The sequence below is a fragment of the Durio zibethinus genome, chromosome 21 (assembly GCF_047325235.1).
Source record: "Durio zibethinus cultivar Kanyao isolate XHJ-2024 chromosome 21, ASM4732523v1, whole genome shotgun sequence".
NCBI classification, from domain to species: domain Eukaryota; kingdom Viridiplantae; phylum Streptophyta; class Magnoliopsida; order Malvales; family Malvaceae; genus Durio; species Durio zibethinus.
In genome coordinates this window covers 5,430,598-5,449,430 of record NC_143182.1, presented here as the reverse complement: position 1 = coordinate 5,449,430, position 18,833 = coordinate 5,430,598, and the positions used below count along the sequence as shown (strand labels likewise).

The window sequence follows — 18,833 nt, the reverse complement described above, 5'->3', positions numbered from 1 at the left end:
GCTAAGATGTATGTCCCTTCGTCGTGGTACAAATGGTAAGTTTGGTTTGTTTTACTTCCCTTTCATACCAAACAAACAGTGGACTATGTAAAGCCAATTAAGGTAACACAGCGGTCCCGCTTTGAACATGTTTCCATTTTTGGGTCATTTCTTTTGTACACCAATTACCATCCTATTGCCTATATATATTCATCTTTTCTTGCCAAGAATGAGTTCAATAGTTAAATTTGTAATTGTGGAGAGCCGTCCCTCTAAGCTTAGGATAAACCTTGGATGGATTCTCACGTTATAATATGGGTAATAAGCAAAAATAATTATAAAACTATGGGTGAAATACCATCAACTCGGTCCTTCAAAAGCAAAGGTATTGGAGCAAACAGTAAACTGTATGAAAACTGTACTAACACCAATTTGAGGAGAAATTTTGGCGTAAAAAATCGGAGGAGCTGTGGCATATCTTACTCTTGCCTTCAACTTTACAAAATTTGCGCTTTTTTTTTTTTTTTTTTGAGCATAAAACTAGAGCACAAGCTCGCTTTAGTATCCTTTATATAAACCAGAAAAATGCCCACGCGACACCGCCGGTCAAAGTTTGTTTTTATCATTTTTATTCATTGAACTTTTTTTTATTAAATTCATCTAATTTTAAAAATGAAAGATAAAAAATAAGAAAAATGACATGTGGGTATCTTACTTAACTTCTTTTTTAATAAAAATTATCAAATAAAAAATAAATACAAAAAACAAAAAAATTTAAAGATGGAAAAGAGAAAAAAAAAAAAAGAGAGAGAAAAAATTTAAAACAATTAAAGCCTCCTTTTTATAAAATTTATCTAATAAAAAACAAATAAAAAAATAAAAAAAAATAAAAGTGAAAGGTGAAAGGTAAAAGGTGAAAAGAAAAACATGAAAAAAATAAAACAACAAATAAAAAAAAATAAGAGCTCAGGGTGCCAATTTGACACCCCATATTGAGTTTAAAATATTAATTTATTAAATTAAAATAAAAATAAATTTGTTAATATAATACATGTATATATAATTAAATAAATAATAAAATATATGTTTTTATATGCATTTGGTCAACACAAAACACCTTAAATAACTTCCAACTCAAATTTGTTTATCTTTAAAAAATTCAACCCCATCTCAAATCAATCTCAATTTTAAAAAATCACCCATTATCCAATCGAGATAGATCAAAATTCCTTAGATATAGATTTTTTTCATCTTTATTAATTGACATTTTTATTATAAAATTTATCTAATAAAAATAAAAATAAAAAAACAAATTGGGGTACCCGTGATACTTACATAAGTTTTTTTCAAAAAATTTATGTAAATTAAAAACAGAAAAGTTTAAAAAAAAAAATAAGATAGCATGTCTAGTCCTTGAATAAAGGTAAAATAAAAGTCAAAATAAATCAAATTTATATAATGGATAGATGAATTACATATTGATTTTTATAAATATATTATTTTATTAAATTAAGATATTAAACAATATATTTATTAATATGATACAAATATAAAAATCTAAATTAAATAATTAATTAAAATATAATTTAATATATATAAATTGGTAAATAAATTTTTAAAGAAACATATCAAAAAAGGTATGTATGACAAAACAACATTTATATGATGGATTTCTATTCGTTTGGATCCATTAAGTGAGTTCTTTTTAATTTGAAAAAGGATTAAGTATTTTTTTTTTCTAAAAATCAAGATCAAGTAATATACAAATTTAAGGTTTTTACGTATCGTCGTAGTATATATAAATATATGTTTTATTATTCATTTAATTGTATATTTATATGTATGTATTATATTAATAAAATTATTGTTTGATACTTTAATTTAATAAATTCACATGCTATCTACATTTGATTTTTTTTTTCTTTTCCTATCATTTCCTTTGTTTTTTAGAAAAATTTAAGTTTTTTAAATTAGATAAATTTTGTAAGAAAAAAATCAATGAATGTAAGGAACAAAACAACTCATATCTCATGTGCTTTTATTTGAATCGAAGTTTTTCCATTTCTATTTTTAAAAGTTATATAAATTTTACAATAAAAAATAACCAATGAGTAGGAATAACATAATAATTTGTATCAAATGTTATTTGATCTAATTCAATCTTGGAGAAGATTTTCTCTCTTTTTTTTTTTTAATTTTTGCTTTTTTTCGTTTGTTATTTTTTTAGATAAATTTTGTAAGAAAATAATGTAATGAAAGTATCCATATAACATCTCCATTTGTTTATTTCTTTTAATTTTTTTGGGTTTTTGTTTTTTTACATTTTTTTAATTAAATCAATTTTACAAAAAAATGAGAAAGGAAAAAAATTTAAAGAATCCAATTGTCGTAACAGTTTTGGGACCGTCAGACATAAAATTGTGAGTTTTAAAATCAATAAAAATAAAAAAGAGAAGTCGCCACCAATCTTTGTTAGGGTGTGATTGGCCACCCAAAAGTTTATTTTTTTAATAAAACTATAAAAACGGGTTTAAAGTTTATCAAAAAGATAAATTTCGGTCTACGAAAAATCAAGTTGGGTCCGGGAGTCGATTACTTGTGAGGAAGGATTAGCACCCCCACAACGCCCATAAATTGGTACCATTTAATTATGTGCTTTTTTTATGTTGGATAAAAATGGTTTTAATTTGAAATTTAACACTAATTCCCTTCATTTGGATAAATAAAATTTTGCTAAAAATTTTATTTAGAAATATTGAGAAAATCTTTAAGTTAAAGAATTATCTTAAAATTTTCCAACATCTAGGCATAATTTAAAATAATTCTTTTTGCTTAAGATTTAACACAATAATCCATAAAATAAAATAACAATCTTTATAAAAAATAATTGTTAGTGACTCTCAAACGTTTAGGCAGAGTACCAAGAATTATTTCTTTCGGAATGTTATTTTTATTTTATTTTATAATATCACAAAAAGATTTTTTTTTTAGTATTATTCTTTTTTTAGTATAAAATATTTTATCATTGAATAGTAAATTAAATGGAGAATAATACAGATAATTATCAATGATAACATGCTAACGTATGTATACTAATGAAGTCATGAGAAATGAAATGCAACTTAATAGTTGGGTTTTTAAGTATAATGAGACCACCCCGACTCTCCAACATCTAGGCAGAGCTTAGGTGCGACTGTTTATATTTAAATCTCAATTTTTTATTATACTTTTTATTCATTAATCTTATTATTAATGTAAATTAAGAAATCGTGTGAAAAGACTTAACAAAGTAAAATTTTCTAAATACCTCATCATCTAGGCAACATTCAGGAACAAATTGCTTCAAATAGAATTTTCACACGTATCTTTAGGATTTTTAGGACTTTGGATTTTGGGTAAGGGCTTGAGTAGAGGTTTTGAAGGTTTGATTTTAAGGTTTAGAAAGTTTTAAGGCTTGAATTTTAGGATATGGAAGGTTTAGGGTTTTGATTTTAGAGTTTAGAGATTTTAGGGTTTGGGTTTTGTGTTTTGGGGTTTTGATTTAAGAGTTTGGATTTTAAGGTTTTGGATTTTGATGATTGGATTTAAGAGTTTGGGATTTTATGGGGTTTTGAATTTTTAGGAGTTTTAAAAAACTTAGGATTTTGAAAAAATTAGTGTTTAAGATTTAAGTAAAACGCGAACATCTTTAAAAATCTTCATCATCTAGGTAGACTTTCGAAGCAAGTTCAATTTTTTATAATTTTTGAAAACTAATTAAAAATTTCTTATGTTTTTTTTTTATGAAAATTTATAATAATTCTCCAACATCTATGATGAATTATTTTTTAAAAAAATATTTTTTATTCCCTCCAACATCTAGGTAGAAAAAATATAATAATAATAATAAATATTTTTTTTGAACATTTTTAATATATTTTTAATTATTATTTGTTTTCAATTTTATTATTATTAAAACAATTAAACATTTATTCTAACAAATTTAAAAAATTATCATGCATAAATATAAAAATATACTTAAAATAACAAAAATAATAATATAAAAAAATTCAAAAAAAACAATTTTTTTACCTGAACCAGTTCGGTCAACGACCGGTTCGACTGGACCGAAAAAGGATCGGTTCAGCGCACGGTTAAGTCGAAACCGAGTAAGGAGCGGTTCAGTCCAGTTCAAAATCGGTTTAATTGGATCGGTCAGCAGCTGTTGAAGAACAGGTCAGCGAGTTGGGTTACGCGGATCTCGGGTCGGATTAGGGTCAACGCGCGAATCTTCCTTGGTTGAAACGGCATCATTTTGGGTATTTTTTTAAACGATGTCGTTTTGAGTTTTGTTTTCCTATATATACCTGAAGATTTTTTTTGGCTTATTTGGTTTCTGTTTTCAGAAAAAAAAAAAATGGGGGAGAGAGAGAGAGGGAGCTCTGGGGGAAAGCTTCGGCCTCTCACCGTCTGGTGGCCAGAGCACCTGGCCGATCGTCGCCTGGGCTACTGTAGGCGGTTGCTGCCGGTGGTCGTCGGTCACCGAAAAATTATCAAAATTCATCACGATGTTTCTCTCAACCTCTTGAGTTCTGATCCGAGGTCTTTTTTGGGAGAACAAGCTCCGATCAACGTAGATCGGGGTTTGAACTTTTCTGAGTTTGCTGTTTTCCTTTCTTTTGTTTTTGTTTTGTTGAAACAAAAACTAATCTGATTCTTTTTGTTCTTGTAGGGAGCTCGGCGCTGATGGTTCCTCGTCGTAGGTGAGGATTGTGTTTTTTTTTTTTTTGTTTCTGTTTTATGGTTTGCTATTTGGGTATGGTTTTCGTGAGAGGCTTAAGTTTTCTGAGTGTGGGAGGCTAGGATTTTGGGTATTCAAAAGCTTGTTGAAATTGGGGCCTGTGTGTCCGAAAGCTTTCAAAAAAACGGGGTTCAGAGAGCTTCCAGAAAAGGGGGTCTGAGAGATTTTTGAAGAGGATTCGAGAGAGCTTCTTCCGAAAGCTTGAAGGGGAAATGGCTGGAGATTTTTAGGGGCTTCAATTAGGGGGATCTAGGTGGCTGTAGGATGGCTGTAGGTATGCTAAAAGGGAGCTGTTCAGGGGGCTAACAGAAGGCTGTAGGGTAGCTGGTCGGGGGCGACAGCAACGTCAGCCACCCTACTTTTTGTTTTTTCTCTTTTTTTTCGTTTTTGTTTTTTTATATTTTTATATAATTAATAATTATTTTTAAATATTATTATTATTAATAATATTATCATTAAAATTAAAACAATATATCCGAACAAAATCGATGTTTACTTCAATAAATTTTCATCCGTCTCAATTCAATATAAATAATTTTATAAAAAATTTATATCGAGTCTAAGTTAGGTAAAATTTTTTGTAAAGTAGAAATAGGTCAAAATTGGATTTAAAGTATTATACACCAAGTTATCCAATTTTATATATAAAAGTATATATTTTATTATATATTTTTTTTATATTTATGTATGTATTATATTAATAAAATTATTATTTTATACATTAATTAAAGATATTAACATTTTAAAGTTTAAACTCAACTTAAATGTGGTTATTGTACTTTAATGATCTTTTTTTTTTTTTTCCTTTTCCCTTTTATCTTTGTCTTTTTTTTCTTTTTGCTTGTTGTATTAACAAAGTTATTATTTAATATATTAACTTAAAAAATTAATATTTTCATCTTAATTGGATGTCTGCATAGAACACAATAAACTTTTTTTTTATTTGTTGTTTACATTTCTCTTTTGTGTTTTTATTTTTTTATTTTTTTATGATTAAAAAATGAGATCATTAAGATGTCTGTAGCCCAATTTGGTTTTTATTTTTATAACCTTTTTTGTATTTTTTTAATTTAATAAATTTTACAATAAAAGAATTGATTAATCTCGTCTCGATTAAATAAAGAATGATATTTTAAAATTGAAATTGAATTGAGATAAGTCAAGTTTTTTAATAAAATAAGAGATTGAGTGGAAATGTATATAAAGTGCTTTGCTCCAACTCATTTTCAAGGTTTATTAAAATTATATATTTTATTATTAATTTAAATATATATTTAAATATATGTAATATATTAATAAATTTACTATTTGATATTTTAATTTAAAAATTAATATTTTAAATTCAATAAAAATATCCATGTAGTATCTTTTATGTGCTCATTTTTTTATTTTAAAGAAAAACGAGATCAAATTAGAAGCATATTTATGACATTTTGATGTATATATAAAAATATATATTATTATTTATTTAGTTTTATACATATATATGTATTATATTAATAAAATAATTTTTTATCTTAATTTAAAAATTTTATATTTTAAACTTAATATGAGATGTCAATGTAACACTCTCTATTAACTTTTTTTAAATTTTTACTTATTTTTTATTTTTTCACTATTTTGTTTACCTTTTTTAACTTTTTCCATTTTTTAAATTAATTTTATAAGAAAAAGAACTATTAAGATATTCATGTGTCATTCCCATTTTTTTATTTTTTTAAATTGATAAATTTTGAAGAAAAATTCAATGAATATATATAGCAAAACAAAAAAAATTTTGATATGCGACTAAATCAAATAATTCAAAATACAATATAATAATATGATATAAAAATATACAAAAAAATATATAAAGATGCAAGAATAAAAATTTTAACAAAAATCATATATAAATATAATAAAATTGAAAAATATATTTCACATTTTTTTTTGTTTACAAAAATTATGACATGTAAATTTTATATAAAATACGATAAAAATATATAAATTTTTATCATTTTATATGACATAAATAAATAAATTTTCAAAGCTACCCACAATAACTCGCATCCACCTTTCTAGTCATAATTAATACAATAAATCTTGAGAATGGCTTTATCCATATAACTTTACAAAAATGCGCACAGTAAATTTGGTGCATAAATTAAAGGAATTGTTTCACAGTTCCCTCAGTTCAACCTGGGTCAGCCGATTGTAAGTAGTCACGTTGAAAGCCTTTCAAGCTCCATCAAGAGCACAACTATAAAGTTGCTTTTGCATTATTTGGAACCCTGTCAAAGATTGGATTTTCAACTAATTGCTTAGCAGAAGGCCGTCGAACTGGATCCTGATCCACCATGACCTGATAAAATTATAAGACAATCAGATGAAATCAACAAAACTCTAGAATATAATCTTAAGTCATGTACCCTTTGTATTATGTTCGATACCAATCTGATCAGTGAACTAGCTGATCAGACTAGACCTTCTTTGTTTAGCAAGCTCCTCCTCATTTTTTCAGAAGACCAATAAAAGTAATGACTAAATACTGGAAGCCCGCAATATCTTTTGTTCAAATAGGCTAGGCATGCTCCATATTAATTTCTTTTTGTTATTTATTTTCTTTTCTAAGAAACCAAAGATATAATATATATATATATATATATATACATATTAAAAAACCCTCAAAAGTAGCATGTTGTGTTTCACTTTATACCTAAACACGGCCTAGTTTTCACATTGCAAAGTAAAAATCTAGAACCAGAAGAATACAAACAGAACATTTATACCAGAGAGCATTTTTGCCTTGCATAGTTTAAATTTATGACCACTGACATATCAGAAAGAAATTAGGACTAATTATCTTCATAGTTTCTTTAAATGCAACCAGGAAACATTTGAAGAAAGGTTTTGAGCACTATTTAAGAAGAATAGAACTTATTTACCTTAAGTAAATTTTGAAATTGTAGGGAATGCCCAGGAAGGAGTGGCAGCTTCCCTTCTCTAAGAAACTGAGGTCCTGATTCTGGCAAAGGCGACCCCCCAATGAGCTCATATATAGTAACTCCCAAAGAGAAGATATCAACTTTGTCAAGATGATCATAGTTCTCATTTAGAATTTCTTGAGGCATATAACGTTCATCACCCTCTTCAATTGGCAGGCTCTTATTTAGGAGAGTTGCAAATCCAAAATCACCGAGCTTATAAACACCATTCCTGACATATATATTATCAGGTTTTACATCCAGATGAGCAATTCCTCTTTCATGTATAAACTGCAATGCCTTTGCAATCTGCACAATTTTTCACATCAAAGTAGAAGATAATAATAGAAAAACAATAGAGACAAAGAAAGCATTGACTTTAAAGGTATCAGATGCACGTACATTCAAAAGCACAAAGAGCTAAGTAGAAGGAGAAACAATGAAAAAGTGAGTGGAAAACTATTGTTTTGGTTCTGATCTTCCAAGTATAAGCACAAGTTTCAAAGGTTGAGAGGTACTACTCTTTGCAGAAACTGAATATTAGATTTAGTCTCGTAATAATCATGAAGGGTGGAAAATAACACTAAAAATTCTCATTATCTTTAGTGAAAATTATGTGATGTTACTTGATATTGGAATGACACCTATTCAATTTTCAAAACATTATCCTAACCCCCCCCCCCCCAAGCCCTTTTTTCTCTTGTAGAGTTGCTGTATTTCCCCTAATGCTAACCTGATGCAAGGCTCTCAGTACTTCTCCTTCTGTGAACAACTGGGAAGATGTTTTTCTGGACAAGCTGTAATCACAGAGCTCCATTTGAATATAGAGTTGCTCATTTTCAAACCAAGAAGAGTAACATCCAACAATGTTTTCATGAGACCCTGCAAAGGATTGCTTTAGTGTCAATGGTTGAAGTTAAAATTCAATTGTTTCTCTTAAATTGAAAAAAAAAAAAAACCAAAAAGTAAGAAATGGAAATGAGAGAAAATGCAAATTTATACCTAATGCTCCTAAAGCTTGAACTTCAATTAAGGCTTTCCTCCTGCAAAATGATAACATTATTTTATAATTAAATTTTCTTACCATGAGCGGAGAAACCTGCAAACAAAAACTAAAAGCTACCTCTCTGTTTCCTGATGCAATTGCCGTGTAGTATGTTTCACAGCATACAAGCAACCATCAATTCTCTTGAAAACTTTGAAAACACGACTGAAGTTGCCAGTACCAATTTGCTGTAAAGCAAGGCAGAAGGAATGAGGATACAAGAGCCCGAAGGTTAGATATTTAATATATAAATTGGAACTAGTGGAATATGGATAGAACCTCAATCTCATGAAATTCTGTGTGATAGCGAGCAAGGCCATTTCCACCAATAATTGCAGGGAAGAAACCTGCAAATTTGTAGGGAAATGATATTAAAACCTTTTAGATAAAGAATTTTAGGATGTGAACTGAAGAGCCCTAACCTTCTTTCTCCAAATGGATAGGGAAAATGGATACAGAAGTTTCAAGAAATATCATCAATGTGAATGTTCTTTGTAAACCAGAATTGTACCTGCACATTTTGATCTTTGATTCCAAAAGGATCTGTGTCGACTTCTGAAGCATCCTTTTGATATGGGTTTTTAATGCAAGGAGGTGGTGTAACCCTACACCGAGGAGCAACAGCAGATTGGGAAACGTAATTTTTGGTCCTTTGTACCACAGCTACAGCTGTTTTTTCTAGGTTGACTTCATCCACATCAAAGTTGTCTTTGGCAAGTTCCACTATTTGTTGAGACCCAGATAATGTAGGACTGAGTGGATTTAACAAGATACCATCTGAGAAAAGAATGGATATTCAATTGCAAAAGGGTTGATAAAAAACACTTATGGACTTAAATTTTATATATACAATACATAAATATGAACAAACATTTAAAGAGAAAACTCTTATGCCTAAAGTTTGTGATAGGAATATGTGCTAAGAGATCATTGAGAGATGATAAATTTCAAAACTTTTAGAAACTGCAAAATCTTAGCGAAAAAGAGACTGGAAACAGGAGAAACTAAAACAATTATCTCAAACATTCCATTAATAATGGATTCCAAACAAAAACAATGAGTAATTTCTATTAACAATAACTTGAGCCATGTTTAGAACAGCAACAAAGTTTACCATCTCTGTTAAACTTCATGCTAGAGGTGTTACCACATTTCTACCTTTCACCAGCAACAAATCATCTCAAAGATTCCATTAACAATGGATTCGACACAAAAACAATGAGTGATTTCTATTAACAATATCTTGAATCATGTATAGAACAGCAGCCATTTTCCCATCACTGTTCAACCTCGTGTTAGAGGAATGGCCATATTTCTATTTTTCACCATCCTACATCATCATAACTAAGATTGTGCCTTAGGTCATTAAACATGTTCAATGACCTTAGGCAGGATGGATCCAACTTGAAAGCCTGTGCTCTTTGTCCAGGCTCCAATTTCCACAATGAATATTCAAAATTTTGTGTCATCAATGAAGTCACTAATTTGCTTTCTATAGAAGTACAAAACCCCTTATCATTCACACAATGAAACCCCAGCATCATATGAATTAATTCATATAACAACATGGGAAGATCACAGTTTATCTGTACTCATAACTTTAACTTATGAAACTCTAGACTAAACATCTCTTTTCAATGCAGCTCAATGCTACTATCGTTTGCAAGTAGATGTAGAAAAACAAATCTAGTTCCATTGTTTCGCAACTTGGTCAAATTAAACATGGAATTTGAATATATACACAAAGGAAAAGCAGCAATATTACGATCACAACTTTCAACAATCCATCCATACAAATATTATAGGTTTCACCAATTACTTGTGTCATACCTTGTCGAGCTCTCTTGCTTTTGAGAGTATTCAGCTTCTCCGGCGACTTGGGGCAAGGAATATTTTACTGTGAAATTCAGAATTCAAAGCAGAAAAATTAACAGATATTCATTGTCAAATTATGAACAATACTTGTTGCAATCAAAGCCATTCATAAAGTTCTGATTATCAGGGGTGATATAATCAGGAGTGCTGCATCCATTATAAAAAAAAAAGAAAAAAAATACTGTGACAAACTAAATAAGAAGCTTAGAATATTATATCCAAAAAAAGTGAAGATTACTTACCAGAAGAAGTCTTGGCTGAGAATGAAATCTTTGTCATCGGCGGCGTCGAGGTCGAGAGCGTAAACGGAAGCTGAAGCGGAAGTGGAAGGATCATTGGGTTGGGAATCTGGAAGGTTCTGGGTGAAAAGAGATGATGAGGTGGCGGAAGATGATTGGTGATGGTGGAGCTGAATCTGAAAGTGCCTCCCCAATGTTCCTTTCATTTTCCCACTCTTTCTCCTCCCCCTATTGCTTCCCCGCTTCACCCCTCTCCTCTTCATCGACCAACCAAACCAAACAAGCCACAATCTCTCTCTTTCTCCTTCCCTCATGGGGATAAATAAAGTGGATTTTCAGAGTTTTTTCCTTTACTTTTTGGTGGGGGAGAAAAAAGATTTTGAAACTGCGCGGGCAATGGGCATTATTGATTGGCAGACGAATCTAGAGTCATGGGGACTACAGTAAGATCATCCAATAGTTGAATCTTAACCGTACATAGGAGATCTGGCTAATTTGAAATCCTTCGATTAGATTTTTAACATTGCTGGATTTCCTTTAAGCCGTAAGTTACTATAAAGCCGATCTTTATTGCGTACTTTATTCCATTTGACGCGAAATTGCGCAATAAGGGCATCAAAGTAATTTTCTCTTAATTAGGGCATTAAACCCAAAATCCTTTTTTGTTTGCAAAGGAAGGACAAAATTAAAAAAAAAAAAACGGCACTTTTACCAATCGCACCGGGTCCGGGGCAACAAATGTGGCGGCGAAACCCATTTCAGGTAAAAACTGAAATTTTGGCCTCGTCTTTTTTTATAAAATTATCTTCTTTTTATTAACTTTAATTAGTTGTTAACTACCCGTTTGCTTTTAGGAAAATGCGGACTCTGATCAGAGCATTTCCGGTAATTTTTATTTATGTTTTTCTGTGTGTATTGAGGACGGATAGATTGGCTTATGATCCATAATTTGGCAGACGAGGAGGATTTCAACGATGATTTTCGAGAAAAATGCGTTTCCTTAGGCGACCGCTTAGAAAAAGAGAAGGAGGTCATTACTCTACTTACTACTTTGTTTAAATACGGAATTTTTATTCCTCCATTGAATTTTGATTGTATTTTTGTGATCAATAGGAAGGATTACAACTTCAATCAAGACTGGAAACACTTAAAGGTATCCACTTTCCCGTCAATTTCTCTTCTTTTTTTTTTTTTCCTATTGCTCTACTTTAAATTTTGAGTTGTTGTAACTCTTTTTGTTAAACTTTTTGGTGTATTAATAACAAATTGTCTGATAATTCTGTATTAGAAAAATATGATAACAACCGATCGCATAATCAGGAACATTCAAGTTTTTATCTTGAAGAGGATGTTGAAGTGCCTGACTCCCCCAATGAGAGTGGCTGCGTCCTCTCTAGGAGGATATGTACTCAAGTTTCCAATGAGGAACTTGTCTCTGATGGTGAGGTAATGAGTAACATTTCATATAATTAACTTTTTGGCTTGTGGATTATCTAGCTGTCAAATGATGGTGCTTTACCCCCTAAACATCTAGATTAGGGCATTAGGCTTCTTGTTGTTACAAGGTGCTATTCCTTAGGTTTGTTTGGACAGGGGAATGCCATGCGCTCAAAATTTTCAGCTGCTTCTGATGCTAAAAGATCTAATCATAACTATGGAACTGGCGAGCAAGATGGAGGAAATGCATGGTCTATGGTAACTAAAGAAGCTGAGGCACTAATCCATTTGGACAAAAATGTTTCAAGCTTTTCATCTCCTTTTACTTGCTTCAAAATGGACAAATCTTGTAAAGGTGTTCTTTCTTGCTTCAAGAATTACTTGCTACTAATGCATTATCATTCTATAACGTCACTGTGCCTTCCAAGATAAGCTTTGTCCTTCAGTCAGGTCATGTTCGCATAGTAAGAGAAAAAGAAAAGAATGAAAGAGGTCTGAGAGGCATTCTGAGAGGTCTTCGGCACTTATGAAATTGCTATATCATTATTTTAAGTAGCAATATTTGATTATATGCAAGGTAACACTGATGGATTCCCATATAGATATGCTTTCGCACCAAAAAGTGTGTGCCTGCATGGTAGTTTTATGAATATGGTAATATCTAGACCCGCTGCTAACTGACCATCAATGCAGAAGCTAGTTGTGCCATAAGTGCAGTTTCTAAACTCTTTCACATAACCAAGATATTATGGGGCTATATCTGGCCTTTGAGGGATGCTTCTCTTTTCAGTCTAATTTGGCAACCTGGTCTTATGCATGCTTTGCAGGTGCCAAAGGCAAAATGAGGCCTAGATTTTCATTTGGTTTCCAACCACGTAAAGGAGTTTCATGGCCTGTAATTTCAAATATTGAAAATGATGTGTCAACAAAGGCTGGTGAAGTGCCTGAAGGATTGAAGGCCTCTAATCATGGAACCATAGATCATTCAATGGCTGAGTTTCTTGAAGATTTCAATGGAAAAGAAGAAAAGCAGTTAGAGATTATTCCTACTGATGTAGAATGTCTTGGTCATAGATATATTGAGCATTCAATGGCTGAGCTTTTGGATGACCTTCAGGATAATTCCAGTCTTCTAAGAGGAAATTCTAAAATGGTAATCCTTTTCTGTTACTATTGTTTTTTATCTATAAGTTTTGTCTTTCTGTTGTTGCTGCTTGTTCCTAGTTTAATCATATATTTCGCAGCATAGCAGAGCAAGAGGAAAAAGGACAAAAGCTGCTCTCAAAAGAAGTATATGTTCTCTGGGTGATAGAACCATTGAAAGTGAAGACCTCCATGAGCCCTTCTGTGATGGATCATCAAGCAATGACGAGGTATTTGCACTCCTGCAGTAGCTTAGTAATAGATCTTTCTTGAAATTATGAACTGAATGTAATTGCACTGACATGCTTAAGCAGGCTGAATACCAAAATCTGGAACTTACTACCCCTGAGATGAAGAAGCAAACTATTTCAGATAAGTTTCAGGAAGCCTTAGGTGCCACCTCCTTGAGTGATGAAGGGGCCTTTATTGCTGGACCTAAAGCATTGAGGTGATTAATATCGCTAGAATTATCTGGTCATATGCACTTGTAGATGTTGAAAAAGTAAATTATATGTCAGTAATTTATTCTCCCTATATTTGCAGCATTGGACTATTTGGGAAGTTACAGCAGGTCATGCATCGTGAAAAGGAGACAGATACACATTTCCTGAAGAAGTTGCAGAATGGAGCTAGCCTTAAAAGTAAGGCCTTGTAGTTGTTTACCTTCCGCTTTAGCACGATTGGATGGAAATTGGCTTACAAAGACTGCGACACAATAGCAATTAACAAAAAAGAGGTTTTGTGTGTGTTTTCCACATTGCTTATTGTTCGATCTTCTTTTTTCTCTTTTTTCTCAGATGAACCAAGCTGCATCACTGTGAAAATTGTGTCAAGACATTTGGATGCAAAGCTGACAGTCTGTTATTGCTCTTTTGTTAAGACTGTAGAGGTTTGAAATCTGACAAGTTTAAAGTTGCCGGACTTCCCACCCTATCAGAACAAAAATTAGAAACTGAAGTTCTATGTCTGTTTCTGCAGAATTTTTGGCAGCCAGAGCGCCCCAAAATATTGGAAAATGAAGGACGAAAAGGAACAGTTATTTTTAATCAGAGGATATGCAGCAATGTTGACCTTGAAATTGGAAACTTGATCTGCATTCACCCCCCATGGTATGTACATCGAACTTTAAATCTTTTCATAAGGTAATCCTCAAGATGAAATCTGTGTTTGTAAAATTGATAGTGTTAAAGATAAACATGCCTTGGCTTTATTTTGATCCGTGAAGAGCTTAAACATCTAATCCTAGCATAACTCTGCCACTTTTTAGCTTCCTAACACCATATATGTAATGAATCATATTAATTCTAATTCAATTATATGAATATGATTATCTTTTCTATGACAGGAAGGAAGTTGACGACATGGATCGTGGTGAGAAAATCATTTTATGTACATATTTCTCTGATATTTCAGTGTAACTAGTTTGGGCTTGGCTAGAAGGAAATGACTGTTTACATCATTCCTTGGACTCTTGGACAAGGTCATATGATTGGTTGAAACTATCCAAGAACCATGCAAATCTGTGTAAAAAGTCCGACCTACTCATCTGAATATTGATTTGTTTGTTTCATCTGGTTGTAACATTAGAATTTATTTGAGCATGCACCAGTTATTAAGAAGTTTTTATTGTATGATATAGAATTTAAAGAAACAGAAGTTTCTTGTTAACTAATTTTTATTTCCTAATTATTTCCTAAACCTCTAGTAAAATCAAATTTGCATTTTGCCTTCATCTTTCTTTCCAACATCTTTGTGCCTTTCTCGTTTCTACAACTTTTAGCTAAAACAATTGTTTGCCTACTTCCTTGCTTCTGGAGCAAGGCTCATGGCCTGGAGTAATGTAGCCAGTTTGGGGCCTTTGGGCTTCCATCCGGCTGGGCATCGACCCTGATTTATTCGGCAGGTTGACTCTTGTTGGAATAACAACTTCAACGTTTACTTGGATTGTCAACTATCAAGCACTGATCAGAAACGAAGAAGCTGCATTTCATCTTCAAAGGCAAGCTCCATATGTTCTATAAATCTGCTGGTATCATCATCACCAACAATGAGATTCGCCAATCTACCAAATAATTCGATCACAAGAGGAAGGGGAAATGGAGCAAATCATGAGACCCTTGGAGATAACCGTAATCTCTGTAGAAGGCCTCAAAAAGGTGAAGCACCTCTCAAATATAAAAATGTCTACGTGGTTGTCAAAATCTCAGGAGACTCAAGCACTGAGCAGAAAAGGCCAGTGCACAATGTCGGCGGTAGCTGCCCCAAGTGAAACCATCCCATGCAGTTTACCATTAACGAAACGCTTGCTCAAACAAATAGTTTGGTCATCACTTTCAAGCTCATATGTTGCGGCACCTTTCCTGGTGGCAAAGAGGTAGGTGAAGCCCAAGTTTATGTCAAGGAACTCCTTGACAGTGCCGGCAACAGCAACTCTACCACGTATGTCACGTACCCGGTCAAGAAACCCTCGGGCAAGCCAAAAGGTGAACTGAACTTTTTGTTCAGGTTTGGGAACAAACCCCCAATGCAGTCCCTGCATATCCTGTGCATGTTACAGCAATGAATTATCCGCTGTACCCTCCGCCACACAGTGTGACTGTGCCAGCTTACCTACCAGTTGGTCATCCGCCTGTAGGGTTTCAACAGCCAGTTCAGGAAGAATACAATCCAGCCCCACAACAACCTGTTGGGTATCCTCCCATGGGGCCTGGATCATATCCTCCACCAGTGGGGCAAGGAAATGGATACCCGCCAATTGTGCAGCCCGAGAGAAAGAATGAGACTGGTGATGGATTAGCAATTGGAGCCGCAGCACTAATGGGAGGATTGCTTGGTGGGATTTTGCTAGGAGATATGATGTCTGGTGCAGCTGCTGGTTGCGAGCCATATGCGAATGCTGCTGATTACATATAAATTCTTTTTTCTTTCCTTGTTTTATTTGTCTTTTCTTTTCGCCTTTTAGGTGCATTTCAATTCTCTACCTACCTACCTGTTTGCTTTGCTGCTGTAATTTGGTTTATTTGCTAAGGTGATCATGCATTTAAATTGAGCACCAAAAAAGTTTTTCTTTTAATTTAAAGAAATTACTTAAACAATTCGTGTGAAATTATATATATCAAAAAATACAATCATAATCAATTATTACATTCATATATAATATTATTATTAATTAATTAATTAATTAAAATATAATTAAACATTCAAATAAACATAATATAGTAAAATATCTACTTAAATTTTGGAAAAAAAAATTATCATTGATTATAAATGGTTAAACAATACGTGTCTTTTAAAACATGATTTAGGTGCAATAAACGAATGCCTATTGATAATTAAAAGGGGGATAGCTCCAAAGTCAACTTAATATCGATCGATTTATGTGTAAACTACTATAATATCGCCTTGTCGATTAGGGCAATTCATAAATATTGAAATCAAAGACTTTTATAGATATTATTAGGGGTGTTGATTAAGACGTTTTCCAAAAATTTAATGTCACCGTACACCTACGTTGAGCATTGGTTTTATTAAGGCTTTTATATCTCTTTTAATTATGAGTGTATTAGCACATAAGCACCCACAAATATGTAATCCAGTTAATAAGAAAGAAGCGGCATTTTTTTCTTATTAACCATAATTCAATTTTGTTAGAAATATTTTCAAAGTGAAATTTTACATGCTTCAAATTTATGAAAAAAATATATTCTTAAAATTATTGGAGAAAAAAATAAATTTAAAGGTATCATTTATCATGTTATTAAAAAGAATAAAATTTATCATTTATCATTAAATTATGATTGAGTTTTTAAAATGATTATTTAATTATTAATTTTTTATATTTATATAATTTAATCACTTAAATTTTAATTTTTTTTATTTAACCGTTAATTTTAATAACATGCAAACTTGATATTATCGTATTAACTATCAAACATCACATAATACTATCACATTATTTTTACATTAATTATCAGTATATCACATGATGTGTTAGATAACGTGACAGTGTCACATCAATATATTATTAAAATTAACAGTTAAATAATAAAAAAAATATTTATTTAAATTTAAATAATTAAATTAAAAAGAGTAATAGTTATGTGACTATTTTAAAAATATTCATATGATTAGATGACTATTTATGTATTTTATAATTAACCAGATGAATTAAAGTTGCTGGTGAATATGTATCCATTGATAAAACTTGTAACTAGCAAAGAGTTTTTCACTAGCACTCGTTTATATTATATCCGTTTCGATTGTCAAATGCGAAATATAAAAAAGAAAAGGCAGTTATAGCTTCAACATATATAACATAGTTGTATATTAAAATTAAATTCGAAAGTCCTCATTTGTGTGCGTGGGCTTCTTTTTCAGGCCCACAACCCCCTCTCTATCACTCCCCTCTGGCCTATCATGGTGCCTGCCGACACTGCGAGTTGTCTGCAGCCCCGCCTGACCTCACGTGGATGGTGTATGAGCCATTTAGCACTGGCTGGGCACTGTCTCAATCTCCATTGTCCACTATCATGACCGAATTTGCCCTCTGGTTTTTGTTTCTGTACCTCTCTCTCTTCTGATGCTGGGCTGCTGGGCCAATCGGCATCTGGGTATCAGCCAACATCCACTACATTTGCACCATTTCCCCCGCCTTCGTTTATTAGGCTTCTTTTATCCCCTTCATTAAATTAGAGAATGGCTAAAATATTTAAAAATTTTTGAATTATTTTTAAATAAATATTTATATTTTTATTATATTCAAATAAATTTTTATACTTTAATTGTTATTCAAATAAATTTTTATTTTAAATGAAATAATTATTTATGTTAAGGGTTTGTTTAGATATAAATTAAAAGTTTAAGGGGTTTATTTGTATACAAATTAAAAATCAATGGCTTATTTAAATATAATAAAAATACAAAAAATTATTTAAATAAAGTTGTAAAATTCAAAAAGTTTTTTATTATTTTAGCCTTAAATAAATTCTTTTATATAGCATTATTGAAGCTTTAAATTTTACTAATAAATTTAAAGATTTCACATATTTTTATGATAGATTAATATTATAGATGGTCTTTAAATCATAATGAAATTTTTTATGTAGTACTTGAAATTTAAAAATCTTTATTTTGATACATGAATAATTAATTTATTAACTAATTTGGTTATTGAAATGTTATTTGTCCATCACGTGTTATCATTTAAAACTAATAACTCTATAGAAAAATATGATATTAGTTACCAATTTCATAATTCATGTATTATATTAAAAACTTTTTAAATTTAGTTGTTCAAATATCATATTAAACATTTGATTAAAATTCAATGACTAATCATGGCATTAACTTTTTAAGATATATTAAAAAAATTA

General features: G+C 31.1%; 1 protein-coding gene and 1 pseudogene across 2 annotated transcripts; one reads left to right on the top strand and one right to left on the bottom strand.

Moving 5' to 3' along the window:
- Nucleotides 1-6,646: 6,646 nt before the first annotated feature.
- LOC111305104 (wee1-like protein kinase) lies at nucleotides 6,647-11,437 on the bottom strand (annotated as a pseudogene). The gene is made up of 10 exons (XR_016331363.1): nucleotides 10,885-11,437; nucleotides 10,726-10,789; nucleotides 10,598-10,661; nucleotides 9,279-9,544; nucleotides 9,047-9,114; nucleotides 8,846-8,955; nucleotides 8,725-8,765; nucleotides 8,456-8,604; nucleotides 7,684-8,031; nucleotides 6,647-7,100 (listed from the first exon to the last, which is right to left on the bottom strand). The product of XR_016331363.1 is annotated as a wee1-like protein kinase (transcript).
- A 79-nt stretch (nucleotides 11,438-11,516) lies between these two features.
- LOC111305102 (kinetochore protein) lies at nucleotides 11,517-15,193 on the top strand. Its single transcript, XM_022902297.2, has 13 exons — nucleotides 11,517-11,643; nucleotides 11,736-11,766; nucleotides 11,838-11,911; nucleotides 11,995-12,034; nucleotides 12,170-12,327; nucleotides 12,475-12,673; nucleotides 13,146-13,471; nucleotides 13,563-13,691; nucleotides 13,776-13,909; nucleotides 14,005-14,102; nucleotides 14,259-14,350; nucleotides 14,440-14,570; nucleotides 14,807-15,193. Exons 1-13 carry the CDS (start codon nucleotides 11,620-11,622, stop codon nucleotides 14,877-14,879), a joined length of 1,509 nt encoding a protein of 502 aa, XP_022758032.2. The 5' UTR covers nucleotides 11,517-11,619; the 3' UTR covers nucleotides 14,880-15,193.
- The last annotated feature ends 3,640 nt before the right edge of the window (nucleotides 15,194-18,833 follow it).

Coding starts and splice junctions, on each gene's coding strand:
- LOC111305102 (XM_022902297.2), top strand. CDS start 11,620: ATGTGGCGGCGAAACCCATTTCAG. Junction 12,328..12,474: donor AACTTGTCTCTGATGGTGAG/GTAATGAGTAAC, acceptor TTGTTTGGACAG/GGGAATGCCATGCGCTCAAA. Junction 13,472..13,562: donor TAAGAGGAAATTCTAAAATG/GTAATCCTTTTC, acceptor TATATTTCGCAG/CATAGCAGAGCAAGAGGAAA.